The sequence below is a fragment of the Prionailurus viverrinus genome, chromosome X (assembly GCF_022837055.1).
Source record: "Prionailurus viverrinus isolate Anna chromosome X, UM_Priviv_1.0, whole genome shotgun sequence".
NCBI classification, from domain to species: domain Eukaryota; kingdom Metazoa; phylum Chordata; class Mammalia; order Carnivora; family Felidae; genus Prionailurus; species Prionailurus viverrinus.
In genome coordinates this window covers 40,706,943-40,724,590 of record NC_062579.1, presented here as the reverse complement: position 1 = coordinate 40,724,590, position 17,648 = coordinate 40,706,943, and the positions used below count along the sequence as shown (strand labels likewise).

At 44.7% G+C, this 17,648-nt stretch overlaps 1 protein-coding gene across 3 annotated transcripts in view; it reads left to right on the top strand.

The window, feature by feature from the left end:
• SHROOM4 (shroom family member 4) overlaps positions 1 to 17,284 on the top strand; it is a 135,820-nt gene extending 118,536 nt beyond the window's left edge. For all 3 annotated transcript variants that reach the window (XM_047844495.1, XM_047844493.1, XM_047844494.1), the window contains exons 5-9: positions 1,174 to 1,971; positions 6,776 to 6,925; positions 7,798 to 7,978; positions 12,671 to 12,940; positions 14,230 to 17,284. In XM_047844495.1, coding sequence (XP_047700451.1) covers positions 1,174 to 1,971; positions 6,776 to 6,925; positions 7,798 to 7,978; positions 12,671 to 12,940; positions 14,230 to 14,499 — 1,669 coding nt within the window. In that variant the 3' untranslated portion in view covers positions 14,500 to 17,284. The remainder of the gene's footprint in view (positions 1 to 1,173; positions 1,972 to 6,775; positions 6,926 to 7,797; positions 7,979 to 12,670; positions 12,941 to 14,229) is intronic.
• The last annotated feature ends 364 nt before the right edge of the window (positions 17,285 to 17,648 follow it).

Genomic DNA, 17,648 nt, shown 5'->3' with positions numbered 1-17,648 from the left:
ACATGCTTAATCCCTTACCCTCAATTCTTCTGTAGCAAAATACTTTTTAATATTATATCTTACTTTATTTTAAAGGTTAATAAAAAATGCTGTTGTTAAAAATTCCTGTTGAGAATTCTGAGGAGAATTGCATTAGGAGGATCTATTTTAAACCCCAAGTAGCAAGCATTTGTAAATTTCCTGCTTGATATTTTTTGGTGCTAATATAAAAGCTTGGACAGAAAACATGTCATATTCATGATATAGCTTGCATCTGGAGAGGCAGCAGGGGAATAGAAGTGGGGAGTGAAACAAAGCCTATTAGCATTTCTTTAAAAAATCATAAAGTATAGATGGCATGGTATTAAAATGTGCTAATCCGGGGTGCCTGGGTGGCTCAGTCGGTTGAGCGTCCAACTTTGGCTCAGGTCATGATTTCATGGTTTGTGGGTTCAAGCCTCGCATCAGGCTCTGTGCTGACCTCTTGCTCAAAGCCTGGAGCCTGCTTCAGATTCTGTGTCTCCTTCTCTCTCTGCCCCTCCCCTGCTCACGCTTTGTCTCACTCTGTTTCTTAAAAATAAATAAATGTAAAAAAAAATTTAATAAAATGTGCTAATCCTGGGCAGTAGGTGGGAACATGAATATTTATTATAGCAATCTCTGTATGTTTCTAAATATTTAAAATTTTTGTGACTAAAAACAAAGCAAACAAAAACAATATAACAGGATAACCAGATTTGTAAGCCCCAGTACACAGCACATTCAATCTGAGTGCTACAGAGTGGGCGTAGTGCATGTATCCAAACTTTGGAGTTAGACTGTCCAGGTTCAAATCCCAGCTCTACCACTTACTAACTTTACAACCCTGAGCAAGTTACTTAAACTGCCCATGCCTCAGTTTTCCTGGCTGTAAAATTAGGATGATACTAATAGCTACCTCCTAGGGTTATTGTGAGTATTAACTAAGTTAACACTGGGAAAGCACTTAAAACAGTACCTGGCATTTAGTACACACTCAATAAGTGTTAGCTATCAATATTATGTGTTAGTATTACTATTCTTATTATTGCATCTACTATGAATATTTGCATCTGGTTTTGGCCGTTGTAAATTTTACGTAAATGATTTTATCCAAAATAGGGGGCCACCTGCAACTTGCTTGTTTTACACAATCCTCATCTTGCTGTTTTGCAGAGAAATGGCTCATTCCAAGGCTAGCTTTTCGTGGGCAACTCCGTTCAATCCTTGCCTTGAGAACCCAGCACTGGGCTTGTCAAGCTACCGAGCAGTCTCTTCTCTTGACCTCCTTGAAGACTTCAAGCACTCTTCAAAAAAAACAGAGGAAACTTCTGTTTATGAGGAGGGGAGCTCCATGGCCTCCATGCCCCACCCACTGCGCAACCGTGCCTTCTCCGAAAGCCATATAAGCTTGGAGCCCCAGAGCTCCCTGGCCTGGCGGCAGCATAGGAGAGAGCTCTTTACCAAGGTTGAGACCCAGCCGGATCCTCTGGGAGCCAGGAAGAAGGCCTTTCCTCCTCCTCGCCCTCCTCCTCCCAACTGGGAGAAGTACAGGCTTTTCCGTGCAGCCCAGCAGCAGCAGAAGCAGCAGCAACAGCAGCAGAAGGAGGAGGAGGAAGAGGAGGAAGAAGAGGAGGAAGAGGAGGAAGGGGCAGAGGAGGAAGAGGAGGGGGAGGAGGAGGAGGAGCTGCCACCCCAGTATTTCAGTTCAGAAACCACTGGTACCAGTGCCCTCAATCCTGAAGAGGTCCTGGAGCAGCCACAACCCCCAGGCTTTGGCCACCTGGAGGATTCAAGGCAGGGCTCAGAAAGCCTCTCAGCAGAGCAAGAGTCCTTTGGTCTCCATTCCAGCAATTTCCTGCCTCCAATAAGGGGACACTTGGACTCTCAACCTGAGAAGGCTCAGCCCCCTTGCTATTATGGTATTGGTGGCCTTTGGAGAACATCAGAGAAGGAGACCACTGATTCCCCCAAGTAAGTGCTTATGAAAGAAAGTTCCCCAAAGAGGCTGCACCATGAGTTTGCAATATCACCTCCCGGCTGTGTGACCTTTGATCAATGAATTAAACTGTTCCCAGCTTCATTTTTCTCACCAGGAAAATGGGCATGATTATACCTATTCTACACAGTTGTAAATATGAAGATAATCTGTATAAAGCCGAGAGCCCCACGTGTAGCTCATAGTAGGTGCTCAGTAAATAGTAGCTGCTGGTGTTCTTAAATATCACTATCAAAATACACTATTATTCCTCAGTTTGTCTTTAAGGTATGGATCAGTTTCAGGCTTGTGAGCCAGAAGGCATTACTTTTTTTTTTTTTTTTTAGTTTATTTTTGAGAGAGAAAGCAAGGGAGGGGCAGAGAGAGAAGGAGAGAGAGGATCCCAAGCAGCCTCTGCACTGTCAGCGCAGAGCTCAATGTGGGGTTTGAACTCACAAACCAAGAGATCATTACCTGAACCGAAATCAAAAGTCAGATGTTCAACCAACTGAGCCACCCAGGTGCCCCTGCGCCAGAAGGCATAAACCCTTGTTCCCTTATGGCATTTCCCAAAAGCCTGGCTCAGGCCCTTTTCTGCCTTTTCTTTTGCTTGCTCTCTAGAATAAGAGGCCAGCTGACAACCTGACCTACCTCCATTCTAGGCCCTGCCTGGGCTTCTAAGCTCTTCCCTTACCCCCAGCAGCAAAGGTATACCTGGAGTTGGGCCCTTTATGCCCTGCTTATTCCTTATAATAGGTAAGGGCACTCTTTTCCTCTTCCACATTCTCTATTCCCCCCACCCTTGTCCCCCCGCCTCTTTGCATTTGCCTCAGTGGGCAATAGGTGGTAGTTGATTGGGTGAGCTGCCTGGTGTCGGCTTCCCTGTGCCAGTGCTCATCTGCATGCCCTGTAGCACCTGGTTGTCCGCTTGGTTCGGAAGCAGAGGAGCTTGGGCCTCAGTTCTGCCAGTCATCCTTCTGAGAGCTCAGGCAATGCTCTGATGGGGGGGTGGGGGGTGGGGGGCCTGGTATCTATCCCAGAAGTGCTTTCTTTAAATCCCTTTATAGAAGGAACTTGCCTGAGATTTGTTGCTATTAGAAGTACCTTGTTGGGGGGCGCCTGGGTGGCTCAGTCGGTTGAGCGTCCAACTTCGGCTCAGGTCATGATCTCACGGTTCGTGAGTTCGAGCCCTGCATCGGGCTCTGTGCTGGCAGCTCAGAGCCTGGAGCCTGATCAAATTCTATGTCTCCCTCTCTCTCTGCTCCTCCCTGGCTCATGCTCTGTCTCTCTCTCCTTCAAAAATAAATAAAAACATTAAAAAAAAAAGAAGTACCTTGTTGGGGCACCTTGGTGGCTCAGTCAGTTGAGCATCTGACTTCAGCTCGGGTCATGATCTTGAGGTTCGTGAGTTCAAGCCCTACATCGGGCTCTGTGCTGTCAGTGCAGAGTGCACTTCAGATCCTCTGTCCCCCTCTCTCTCTGCACCTCCCCCACTTTTACACTCTCTCAAACATAAATAAAGCATTTAGAAGAACCTTGTTATCAAGTCTTTTACTGACACACAAATCCTTTACTGAGATCTGGGCTATATGGAGCTAAGTGAGAAGTTTTCTGGCATAAGGTGCCACCAGTAAGGCACTACAGGGCCTGGCTCCTAGATACTGTGAGAATCTATCAGATCCCTAGCACCTGCTTCTCAAGCTATCCATCTAGCCAGAAGTGTTCTTACTGTAATTAGAAAACATTTTGTGGAAAGTGACTGTGATTGTTACTGGTCACAGCAGGGAGAAGGGAAGGCGACCTAGCACATAGTAGGCACTTAACATTTCAGAAGAAAGAACAAAAAAATGAAGGGTCAAATATGTATTAAGCATTTGCTGTGTGCCAGACACTGGTAGTCATTTTACATGACTGCGGGCCATTAATTACTCCCATTTGACAGATGAGGAAACTAAAGCTAAGAAAGACAAGAGACTAACTCAGAATTGCACAGCAAAGATTCCAGAGTTAGATCTATGTGACTCTAAAACCTATGCTTAATTTGCCATTCTAGGCAGCCTTTCTCAGAGAGATCTTGTTCTTGCAATAGGCTGGGCCTTTACCAGGCCCTCTTGTTCCCTGTAGGGCAGTGTGTACAAGAGGTAGTAGTTCCAGGCCCCAGACTTGCCCCTTTCAGCCTCCTAGTCCTTCCTCCATGTGCCTCCTTCATGTACCTTGGCCCCTTGGCCAGAGAGAAAGAAACTGCTATTACTAGAGATCTTGTAACTTGTTCCAGAGATTTATTTCTTTTGATGACTTTGGGATGCGAGGAGAAACATTTGTTTGCACACAGCTTTAGCTTGTGGCTGCAAAAAATCAATTATAGATGCTTCTTTGAATGATTTAGATTTAAGGAACAGCATTATTCCCAACATAGCTAATATTTTTGGCCTGCTTACTATGTGCCAAGCATTGTTCTAAAGTAAGCACTTTTATGTGTTGATTGATTTAATCTTCACAACCAACTTATGAAATAGATATCATTGGTGTGCTACATCTTTTAGAATGAGGAATTACAGGTGGCTAAAGGAACCTGCAGAAGATCACAGGTAGCCAGAACCCAGGCCGTCTGGTTCACTGTGCCCATTGCATCCTCATAGGATCTCTGGGCTCCTTGAGATCTTATTCCAGATTCTTGCAGAACATAGAGTTCTAACCAGAAGGAAGTGGCTTTAAGATTTTGTAAGGGAGGGGCACCTGGGTGGCTCAGTCAGTTAAGTGTCGGACTTCGGCTCAGGTCATGATCTCGAGGTCCATGAGTTCCAGCCCCACGTTGGGCTCTGTGCTGACAGCTCGAGCCTGGAGCCTGCTTCAGATTCTATGTCTCCCTCTGTCTCCACCCCTCCCCCGTTTGTGCTCTCTCCTTCTCTCTCTCTCTCTCAAAATAATAAACATTTTAAAAATTTAAAAAAAAATTTTGGGGTGCCTGGGTGGCTCAGTTGGTTAAGCGTCCGACTTTGGCTCAGGTCATGACGTCGCGGTCGATGAGTTCAAGCCCCGTGTAGGGGGTCTATGCTGACAGCTCAGAGCTGGAGCCTGCTTTGGATTCTGTGTCTCCCTGTCTAGGCCCCTCCCCTGCTTGTGTGCTCTCTCTCTCTTTCTCTCTCAAGAATAAATAAACATTAAATTTTGTTTTAAAAAAAGGCTTTGTAAAGGGAGAAGTGTTAGAACAAGTAGATACATATTTTGAATCTAAAATGCAAAAAAACCCAAAGACATCCTAATTTCAGCCAAGTCAGACCAGAGTGTCTCTGTAACCCACCTACTATTCAGTTAGAAAACACTATGATACATGTAGGAGCAGGTTAGTGAAATTTCCAAGTGTTGCTTAAGTCTCAAAACTGGTTCAAGTATAGCTATAGTTTGCTTCCTGAACTCCATGCATTTCCTCTCAGTGCTCTGCAGAAGGAATCTGATTTTTGCTTCAATGTTCATTATCAACTGCAGAATATGTTCTCAAAGATCTGCTGTACCCCCTGCCCTATTAGTGGAGATTATGAGGAAAGGAACACTAGGACATATGGTGCCTAATATGATACACTGTAATATGGTGCAGGGCTGTGTCTGCTGTGAACTCAGTCTATAATTAGCACATCCTTTTAAAAATATTTCCAGGTGTTTTTTTTTAATTTTTTAATGTTTATTTTTGAGAGTGAGAGCAAGATGGAGCATGAGTGGGGGAGGGGCAGAGAGAGGGAGACACACCATCTGAAACAGGCTCCAGGCTCTGAGCTGTCAGCAGAGTGAACCGTGAGATCATGACCTGAGCCGAAGTCAGATGCTTAACCGACTGAGCCACCCAGGTTCATCAAAATACATATACATATATATACATATATATATTTCCAGTTTTACTGAGATATAATTGACATACAGCCACATCCTTTTTCCTCTTCATTCTGTGTTTTTAGTAACTTCTGAGTCAGAACTCTCACACATACCCTAAATATATTTTTCTTGTAAGTAAGAATTCCCTAAGTTCATACATTCATATTCCCTCCAGAATGTTCTCTTGTCTGCTAATATAGATATAGTCCAGCCAGAAAAGCCCTTACATGCAAAGTTTTATATTATATCAAGTTGTCCCTTTGGCAATATAGCATTATGGCTAAAAACATAGATTCTGGAGTTAGCTTACCTAGGTCTAAATCCTGGATCTGTCATTTACTGGCTGGTGACGTTGGTGAACTCACTCTCCCTCTCAGTTCTCATGTTCCTTATCTATAAAATGGTTGTCATGAGCATTAAATTTTATAGATATATCTACACACACATACACACACACACACACACACACACATATCTTAAGACAGCTTCCAGGGCATGGTAAGCACTATGTGAATATTAGCTAGTATTGCTCGTCTATTAGTGTTATTAGCTTAAAAACCTACATGTAAAATGAATACCTCAGATGAGCAATATTGGCATGTCCAAGTTTCTTTTGGGTGATGAATTAGAAGACAGCATAGCATGAATCAGTAAATAGCTGTGGAGCCTTTTAACCATTATTTTTGACCTTTATCTAAGAGCTTCAAGTAGCTGTGAAAATGACTAATGAGTTACTCCTATTTTTCCTTTCAGACAACTAGAGGTTAGCAAAGGTGCAGTGACACAGACAGGTGGAGGGTAGAGGTGGCTGGTAGGCAACAAGAATATACTGGGGGGTTGGCCTCCTTCTCACATAAACCATGGGTGGAATTACTTGCCCTTCCATCACTGAAACCTGACATTGAAGCTTTTCTATTTCCTTCCTCACACCAGACCAGAAGCCTTGATGGCAGAAGAGTCCAAACCCAAGCCAGCATGGAGCCAGAGCTACTTCTTTCCTGAGGAGCAGTTCTCTTTCATGGGCTGGAGCTCTGAGAAGCAGCACCTCAGTCCCATGGGCTTCAGTGAATCCAAGACAACAGGGTCTGCCATTCCACTTGTCAAGCCCCTGGGTGCCACTGGTCCCATTTTTTCCCCATGTCATTCTGCAACCATGGAGGAGACTGGGGCCACTGGGGATATGCCAGAAGTGGAGAGATCCTATCCCTTCCCAGACCAAAGGCCTGCCTCACAGGCAGTCTCACAAGAGCTCATGAGATATGTGGTAGGCCGTGACAAGTCCCTGGCACGTGTCTTAACCCCGGCTTCCAACATGGTGACCACTGCTGAGGTCATGGGTGACCTCTTTGCTGTGGGAGATCTGCAGTGGAGGGGCCATTTCAAGCAGGAGTGGCACCATCAGGAAAGAAGAAATGATGAGAGTGTCCAGGAAAGCCACAGGGTGCTTTTGTAAGCAAGCCGACTAGATAGAGCAGAAGCAGGTGGGGATCTGGGATGGGTAGGAGGGAGGTCAGCAGTCTTGGAGGATGAAGAGGTAAGGTCTCAGCCATATCCCTATCACCGCCTCCTTCCCTGGGGATTCATACACTGGGGCCATAAACCCATGGGTATCATGGAAGATCAGAAGCCCAGAACTTTGGGGACCTGCCAGTTTTTCTGGATCTTAGTGGGGTGATGAACAAACCAAATCATCTCTAAAGAAGTCCCCTTACCTATGAAAGTCAGGGGCGTAGAAATAGCCTCCCAAGTTCTCAAAGTTGGCCTTGACTTGGCTTCTAGGTAATCTTCATGTGGCCTGTTTACGTTTCAACAGTGCTTCCTGGTCCATTATTTCCTTATTTCATAGCTCCATTGGTGAAGCAGGGTCCCATTTTTACAAATGGGGAAATCAAGAAGCAGAAAGGTCAAGAGCCTCTCAGCAGAAGTGCTCAAATGGTCATTCTTTGTTTCCACAGACAAGAGTTTCAGCACTTCTCACCTCCTCCAGGGGCCCCAGGGATCCCCACCTCTTACTCAGCTTATTACAATATTTCGGTGGCCAAGGCAGAGCTGTTGAACAAGTTGAAAGACCAACCTGAGATGGCAGAGACTGGCCTGGGAGAGGAAGAAGTTGACCATGAACTGGCTCAAAAAAAGGTGACTTTTTTTATATGACTTAGATTTTCAGCATTTAGTTTAAGTATCTGGAAGTTGACCTGTCCTCTACGCTTCTCCAGAACAACTTGGTATATTCCCATATTTTCAGTATGGAAATCAAATAGCTTCTCTGTGTTTCTCAGAAATGTTTCTCCAGTCTCCTTTTGACCCAGAAAATACTAGTAATAATAGTAGTAGAAATCATAATCATCATCACTGTGTCTCTTGAATCTTTAAAATAATTTGACAACGATCCCCTTTTTGCTGGTTGAGAGGATTAGGTTGCCCAGGGTTACAGACTAAGTGGTAGATCTAGGACTTGAAGTCAAGACTGTCTCACTTTCTACTTTATCATGACATCCCCCTCTGAAATAAGCCAGCCTTGCAAGTAACTCACCTCCCGTGGCACATCAGAGTTTTTGCCAATGAGTTCTAACCAATCCAGCCACTGACTGTATTCTCTGTAACTTTCTGGGAGATGGAATAGATTGACTAAGCAAGAGAAGGAGAAATTATGGCCTGGTAAACTTTAGTATTTATTTGCAAGAATAATCAATAATTTCTTAAAAGCACTAGAATGATCAACAGAAATTATGTTGTTCTGAAGCCTACCCATTCTTCCTCTAAGCATCACTAGGCTGGTTTTCTTTTTTTATTTTTTTTTCAATATATGAAGTTTATTGTCAAATTGGTTTCCATACAACACCCAGTGCTCATCCCAAAAGGTGCCCTCCTCAATACCCATCACCCACCCTCCCCTCCCTCCCACCCCCCATCAACCTTCAGTTTGTTCTCAGTTTTTAAGAGTCTCTTATGCTTTGGCTCTCTTCCACTCTAACCTCTTTTTTTTTCCTTCCCCTCCCCCATGGGTTTCTGTTAAGTTTCTCAGGATCCACATAAGAGTGAAACCATATGGTATCTGTCTTTCTCTGTATGGCTTATTTCACATGGATGGAACTGGAGAGTGTTATGCTAGGCTGGTTTTCTAATCAAATTCCTGGAATCACTTTGCCCTCCCTGTACTTACCCATTTTATTTCATAAGCAAATAGGATTTCCATGGCAACCCCAAAGGCCCAATTTGCCACTTTGTGGACAACTGAACTCAACATAAATTGCTCCTCTGCCCATAATTTTCATTCAGGATGTGACCTGTAGGAAAACTGAAGGCCATTTGCAAGAGACCCCACCACCACTTTCAAATCTGAAGCAAAATGTCAGGGAAGTAATTGAAATCATGGTGGTATCAAAGTTTTATTGATCCAGATGTCTACCTCCTTGGATTCTGTGTTCCCTGAGCATGGCAAGGCTGCTCCCAGCTTACTCAGGACCTTTCTTTAGGAGCAAACCTAATAAGAGTCTGACCAGGAAAAGAGAAAAATGACCAGAAATGGCAAAGGACAGAACAGCAGATAGTGATTTGAAGTGATTATCAGAGGGGGGGGGGGGGCGGGGGGGGCGAGGGGGAGGGGCGGCTAGGACAGTTTTTGTCTCTGAGGACAGGTGAAGAAGGTCACCTATTTGCAGTATCCTAGAAAAGCAACTCAACTCAAACAGGGTCTGTGATGACTCCTCAGATCTATCCAGTACACTTTCTCCAGGGTTGAAGTTCAGGTTGCAAAGCCCAGGTGCCAAGAAACAAAGGGTTCTCTTTTCTTGCATCCTTCTAGATCTTGGGAACTGAAGAGCTGGGGTGGGTAGGTGATTTTCCAAGTTGACTGTTTGGCCCCCACCCCTCCCTTGACCCTGGCACTGACTTTTGTTTGGGAGAGCAGAGGGTAGGTATATAACTGGGAGTCTTTGGTATCTAATTGTGTTGCCTTGTTTCTATCATTGATTCCTAATTCCTAGAAGGTTTTAGAATTTCCCCTAAATGTAAACCTATGACACTTCAGATTTAAGATCATGGTGATCTCCTGACCTTTGGCCAGTTCTGAAATATGATAATAGGCCCTGGACCCAGATCAGGCTCTCTTGGTCTTGGTCACCTTGGACATGTCTAAATAGCTTACTAGAAAGGAGCACATGCTAGAAAACTACAAACCTATGTATGGCCCCAGAGTACCTGGGAAGGAATAATAATAAAACAAGCACTGAAGCAGACTTCAGTATATACATACAAGATACAGAATACTATTGTAAGCATGTAACCTGTATTAGAACAATACTATGAGGTAGGTGCTATTGTTGTCCTATTTTTTAGATGGGGAAATTGAGGGGCACCTGGGTGACTCAGTCTGTTGAGCCTGACTCCAACTTAGGTAATGATCTTGTGGTTTGTGAGTTTGAGCCCCGTGTCGGGCTCTATGCTGACAGCTCAGATCTTGGAGCCTGTTTCAGATTCTGTGTCTCCCTCTCTCTCTGCCATTCCCCTGCTCATGCTCTCTCTCTCTCTCCCTCTCTCACTCTCTTTCTCACTCCCTCTCTCTCTCTCTCTGTCTCTAAAAAATGAATAAACATTAAAAAATTAGATGGGGAAATTGAGTCACAGAAAGGTTGAGTAATTTGCTCAAGGTCACACCAGTGCTTTGTGGCAGACCTAGGGTTCAAGCCCAAGTAGTTCTTGCACTAGAGTTCATGCTCTTAACCATGATGCGATGCTTGATCTGCTGGGGCAGGTCAATTCTCTTTAGGACTTTGCAGTAGACAATCATCTATTATCTCAGAGTGCCTGGTAATAATAATAATAACAATAGCAGCAGCAGCAGCATCCACTCTACCACACTACCTTCCTGGGAGTGGAATTCCAGAACTGGTTATACCTACAGGGAAGACAAATCAGAAGACACAGGCAGTGCTTCCCTTAAGAAAGTTACCATCAATAGGAGAGGGATCAGACGTACCCACATGAAACAGGGAATGAGCCACTTCAAATTACACTATAGGTCCTATTTCTGAAAGGCAGGAGAGTTCAGAAAAGAAAGACATTATTAAGGGAAGCAGAAGCTTCCAGCAGGGAGGGTGGGAGCAAAGCTGGGCTCTGAAGAAAGAATGGGAATAGCCAAAGTGAAGGAAGAGTTTGAGAGCAGGTAGAACTGCATGATGCAAATCAGGAACACCAGGGTGAGTGTGGTGAACACAGAGAACGAGAAACTAATCATGAAAGTTTTGGAGCCCTGAGATTGGAATGGTAGGGCAGGGCCAGACTGAATAATAACAATAGCAGCCAACCTTGATTAAACACTTAGTCCATGTTAAGCCCTTTGCATGCATCATGTCATTCAGTCCTTATTACAGTTCAGCGAAGTGGGTACTACAATTTGTACCCACTCTGCAGATAAAGAAAGTAAAACACTGTGAGACATTCACACATGTCACACAGCCAGGAAGTTGGCAGAACTAGTAGTCCAAGCTAGTCATTGGGACTTCAGAACTCACAGTCTTAACCAAAAGGCCTCAGAGGCCAAATGGAGGGAGGGAAGGAAGATCCAGCACAGTGTCATACACACCAGAGGTACTTCAGTGGATTGAAGGGGAATGAATGAAGACATAGGCAAATATTTGACAATACTTTTCCAAACTATGCTCTCACAAGCATTCCAGTTCCTGTTTATTAAATAGTCTCTTTTCCAAAGAAGACATCCAGGTGGCTAACAGACACATGAAAAGATGCTCAACATCACTCATCATCAGGGAAATATAAATCAAAACTCCAATGAGATACCACCTCACACCTGTCAGAATGGCTAACATTAACAACTCAGGCAACAACAGGTGTTGGTGAGGATGCAGAGAAAGAGGATCCTTTTCACACTGTTGGTAGGAATGCAAACTGGTGCAGTCATTCTGGAAAACAATGTGGAGGTTCCTCAAAAAGTTAAAAATAGAACTACCCTATGACCCAGCAATTGCACTACTATGTATTGATGCAAAGAATACAAAAATGCTGATTCAAAGGGACACACGCACCCCAATGTTTATAGCAGTGCTATCAACAATAGTCAAATTATGGAGAGAACCCAAACAAATGTCCATTGACTGGCTAATGGATAAAGAAGATGTGGTGTGTGTGTGTGTGTGTGTGTGTGTGTGTGTGTGTGTGTGTACAGTGTTCAAAAAGGATGAAATCTTGCCATTTGCAACAATGTGGATGGAACTATAGTGTATTATTTTAAGTGAAATAAATCATAGAAAGATAAATATCATATGATTTCACTCATATGTGGAATTTAAGAAACACAACAGATGAACATAGGGGAAGGGAAGGAAAAATAAGATAAAAAGAAAGGGAGGCAAACCATAAGATACTCTTAACTACAGAGAACAAACTGAAGGTTGCTGGTGGGGATGTTGGGTCGGGGGATATATACATACATATATGCTGGTTCAAATTTATTTTGAAAATACAGATTTCAGTAAGTATAAATTAAACAAGACTAAGCTATTAAAAAATAGTCTCAGCAAGTGTTTATTAAGTTACATCTGGCAAATGAGAATTAGCCCATGGGTATCACTTATCTAATGCCAAGAAGTTTGGTGGTGACTGACTCCTGCAAGATATGAAGAGATGAGAGGGAGGGTGGCTATTCAAAAAACTTGAATTGCTCATGAGTTGCTTGGGTTTCCTTTGTTTCTGGTAATGGGTAGAGCCTGCCATCTGTTCCATGGATCCCAAAACAGAGGTTACAAGCACAGATCAGTTTCTGTCAGTCCCCATTCTCATCCTTTGCCTTCTCCTGTTTATTTCTCCTAGATACAGCTTATTGAAAGCATTGGCAGAAAACTGTCGGTCCTGCGGGAAGCCCAGCGAGGACTGCTAGAGGACATTAGTGCCAATTCTGCCCTTGGGGAGGAGGTGGAGGCCAACCTGAAAGCTGTCTGTAAATCCAATGAGTTTGAAAAATACCGCTTGTTTATCGGGGACCTGGACAAAGTGGTCAACCTGTTGCTGTCACTCTCTGGACGACTAGCCCGGGTGGAGAATGCTCTCAACAGCATTGATTCAGAAGCTAACCAGGAGAAGGTAGAGTTGGGGTCTCTGGGGTATAGATGGAGGTAAATGCCATTGGCTTCACTCAGGGCCCCCTCTTTCAAGTTTGGCTTGTCTTGGAGACAGTAAAGGATAATATTAAGAGTGGGGGCACTGGCTTTTAAGTGCCTTGCAATTCTGGCTCTACCAGTAATTAGCTATGTGACTATGGGCAACTTACTTAACCGTACTCTACCTCAGTCTCTTCAAAAATGGGGTGAACACACTACCTAACTCATGGGATTGTGAGAATTAAATTAGTCCACAGTAATTACTTAAAACAGGTCCTGGAATAGGGTAAACACTGAATCAGTTCTAGTTGCCAGTAGTAGTAGTAGCAGTAGTAGTGGTGGTGGTGGTATTGATAGTGATAGTGGTAGTAATAGTAGTAATGGCAGTGGTGGTATTGATGGCAATAGTGGTAATAATAGTATTAGTGGTATTTGTACCGATGGTGGTAGTAATAGTAGTAGTAGCAATAGTGGTGTGGGTATTGGCAGTGATAGTGGTAATAAAGCAGTAGTGGTGGTGGTAGTGGCATTGGTGGTGATAGCAGTAATAGTAGTAGTAGTGGTATTGGTACTGATGGTGGTAGTAATAGTAGTAGAATAGTGGTGGGGGTATTGGTGGTCATAATGGTGGTAGTAGTAGTACTAGTACTAGTACTAGCAGTGGTAGTAGCAGCAGCAGCAATTTTACCTCACTTTCTCTCTGAGTTAGAGGAAGAGATCTCACCAAGTAGTTGAAATTGGGAGTCTGTCATTTTCATGGGTTGGGCCACACTGTGTACATTCCAGAACCAAACCTACATCACCTTTCCATATACAAGTGGTTTGGGATACAAATTTGAATCCACAATAAGAAGCACTCAGGCATGTGCATACACACACAGACACATACACTCACACATGTACACCCACACAGAGACACATACCATCTTGAAAGCACTGTCATAGTGATACCTATTCTCCAGGTGGAAGGGGTCTGAGCTGGCTTTGTCAGAGCCTTCCCCCACCCTAACCCCAGGGGTGGTCCATGGATTAAAGACAGCTTAGAGATGGAAAGAGGTGAATGCATGTAGCCCCACCCAGTATCACTGTTGTGTTTATCCTCCCCCTGCCATAGCACAGAAGAGCTTTTGCCTGAAGGTGGACTTCAGGGCAGGAAATATAGGACTGATCAGTTAACAGAGTGGGGAGCTGCTGTGCTCCACTGTGGAGCAGTGAGTTAGGGAGATGACTAGTAACTGGGATGGCTCTTAATTGGTCTATCTGATTCCCCAGTTGGTGCTGATAGAGAAGAAGCAGCAGCTGACAGGGCAGTTGGCAGATGCCAAGGAGCTGAAGGAGCATGTGGACCACCGGGAGAAGTTGGTGTTTGGGATGGTCTCCCGCTACCTGCCTCAGGACCAGCTCCAAGATTACCAGCACTTTGTGAAGATGAAATCTGCTCTCATCATCGAACAGCGAGAGCTGGAAGAGAAAATTAAGCTTGGGGAAGAACAGCTCAAATGTCTCAGGGAGAGCCTACTCCTGGGGCCCAGCAATTTCTAATTCTACCAGCAGACTGTCACACCATCCCTGCCCAGCCACAACGGGAAGTGCTTTCAGTCTTCGTTAGCAGTTTGTTAGCAAGTAGATAGCAATTTAGTTAGCAGTTTGTTCCATATCCTCTACCTTGGACATCTCTCACTGCCCCTTACCTAGCATTGCTCCCAACCAGCTAGGAGTTCCTGAGGAGGCCCCCAAGCCTCTACTCTAGGGAATAGATACAAGAGCTAGGAGCTGCCTGCAGCAAAGGGTGATCATACAACCAACTCCCCTTCCCACGGTTTGCACAGGCAAGTGCTCACCACACACAGAACCAACAAAGTGCCTTCATTCTTCTTGGTCCAAGGACTGCAAAGACACCATGCACTCACCACCCACCCATGCCCCAATCAGCCTCTCAAGGCTCAGAGAGAAGCTGCCTGTGCAGCTCCATTCTGCCCAAGGCTCAAAGCCCAGCCATTTCCCACAGAGATCTGGCTGTCTTGAGAGCATCACTTCCCACCAGTTTAAGGGCCTCACCTAAGCTTTACAGTGGGAAGCACAGAAGGAGAAATTACACTAAACAGAATGTGAGCAAAGATCGGGAATCCCTAGGTGCCCTGCTGAAGCTAGGTTTAAACAAATGGGCTCCACCCCCACTGGCCCCAGCATCTGGTTGAGGGGGAAGAGGCCTACTCCAACTAGTGTGGCCCTCCTCCTGTCCTCATACTTCTGGCTTACCACTTCCTGTTCCATCTTACCTTTTCATTGCCAGTGGTCACCGGTGCCTACCCTAAGGGCTTCACACTATGGACCATTAATAGCTCTACTAAAGCTGACTTCTGGATACCCATTTCATTATTGGGGTGAGGGGTTCTTTGTTGTATTTTAAATCGCCTTTTGATTTTATTTATTTTTATTTTTTGATTTATTTTTTTCCTTTTGTAACTAATAAGGTGAGAAGAGGGGAGGTGGAAAGGGAAAAGGAACCCTAGAAGGAAAGCGTGTTCTGCAGATCAGCCTGGATTCACCATGGCTAGATGAGGGAATGCCAAGGCCTTGAATTCTTCCCACCAAACACTACAAGTGTCTAAGAAAGGAGTTCTCACCTTGAACTTAATTTACTATGGCCTGGCCCTATACTAAAGTCAGCAATGACCATAAGCTTAGCATTCCCCAATGGATTTCAGTTTTTTACTTATTTTTTCTCAAAACCAAAGATATCCAAAACTGACAAAAGTTCATCACCCATTTTTCTACTATCTCCCATCTAAGGAAATGGGTATAAGTGAACTCAGGAGGAGATCCCTCTATCTCACAATTGCTTTCTCAGCCTGTGGCCTGACTCAGGGAACTGAAAGTCATGGTAGCTGGAAGCTCCAGCCAGGGCCAGCCCCCCAGAGCAAATTATCCAGCCAGGATCTTAGGCACACAAACAACTAATGCTGCTGTTGTTGCCAATTCCCTGACACCACTAGCCAGTTTCTGTCCTGGAAAATCCCTCAGGTGGGTGATGGCAGGAAGGGAATTGCGGCCAAACTCTGGCTTGTTATCCAGCTCAATTCCCCATTCCTTGCTCACTGGCACCCACGGTTCATATTGCACAGCTCTGCCCAACAAACCTGGGCATCTCTTCTAGTTACTGCTGAGTTCCTCAGGATCATTGGAGGTTAACTGTAGCAGCAGGGATGCCTCATTCAACCAAAGGATTTGCCAAAGAACTTTGCTGCTGCTACAAATAGTGGTCTCTAGCTTCCGTTTCCTTTTCATTGTATTTGAAAACAATGGAAGAATCTTGGCCAGCAGGGTGTCCTGAGGGGGGCCCTGGGTATGCTCTTAGTACACTGCTGCTCTCAGAACCACTGTTAAAATGTCAACCTGCCATTCTCCCCTCAACTGGGGAAGTCTACCCTATTCACGAAGGCCGATGGCTCCTAAAGGGCTAGGCTTACCCAAGCCACATTTGAGGAAGGTGGGGGAGTGCTATGAATAGAAGCTATGGTTGCCATCTTTTTTTTTTCTTAAGCAGACTCTAGGATAAACAATGAGTAAGTTGAGACATCCTACATTGGGGGGTGAGGCCAATGTAGTCCATCATTCTAAGATTTTCTGGGGCCAGAATAGCTTTTTGGGAACACAGGCCGAGGGAAGAGTGGTCACTTGCCTGGGCATGATGACTGTGGTCTGGGTTTCTCTAGTCAGTGTTACATTGCTTGTACATTAAATTTCTCACACAAAAAAGTACTATTGATTGTATTATTTTTGTCCCTTATCCCACCTGAAATAAAAGTTGAAACCAGAACACAAGGATGCTCACTTTCACACAGAAGAAGGGTGGTTTCTAAAACAATATAATAACCACCAACCTATACTGAGCAGTGAAGCTTGGCAGACAGGTGAAGTACCAAAAGGGAACTAATGCCCTGCGCTGCTGAGGCAGCAGTGCCATCATGCCTCATAGTGCTTCAGAGCTGCGATGTGGTGTCTCTCCCCTGTTCTTATTTCCTGGGCTCAGCCCTCTTGCAAGGCCTGCCAGGGGTAAGCAGTTTGGAAGGCAAGCCAAGGGATTTCCCCAAAGACAATTACTGGTCTTAATTTTTGCCCTCTCTCTTCAGATACTCATATAGGCCCCAGTGGGTAATAGGTTGATCTAGAGAGAGGAGTCAGTACAAGAGTTACTATCACTTGTCCCTTCTCACTCCCCCACCCCCACCTAGATAATTGAGTCTCGAGTCCCACAAGTTGCAGACCCAGCCAGGGTATAGTGGTAAATGCTCAAGGGGAACCTGAGAGAAAGAGGCAGACACACTAAAAGCTCTAGAAAGGGAGAGACTGGAAGCAGAGGAACTGAGAGGGTGAAAGACGAAAAGTTTTTTTCAAGGCCAGAGTCAGGTTCTGTTTTCCATTTAACCTCAAGTGTCAAAAAGCTGCCCTGGGCACTAGAGCCATAACCTTTAACCCCCCATCTCCCTGAAGGTGCTGCTCTGTCAGTAGTACCAAGTCCCAGATGGAGGAAGCTGGGCACATATATGGCCACTCCCTTCTGTCTGGAGCTTGGTGACTCCCACTGTCTTTGCCAAAGAAGTTGTCTATGCCAATAGTATTTCTGTAACAGCCTATTGTATTCTTGGAAGATTAGTAGATCTTTAGAGGGGGGTGGGGCAGGGGACAGT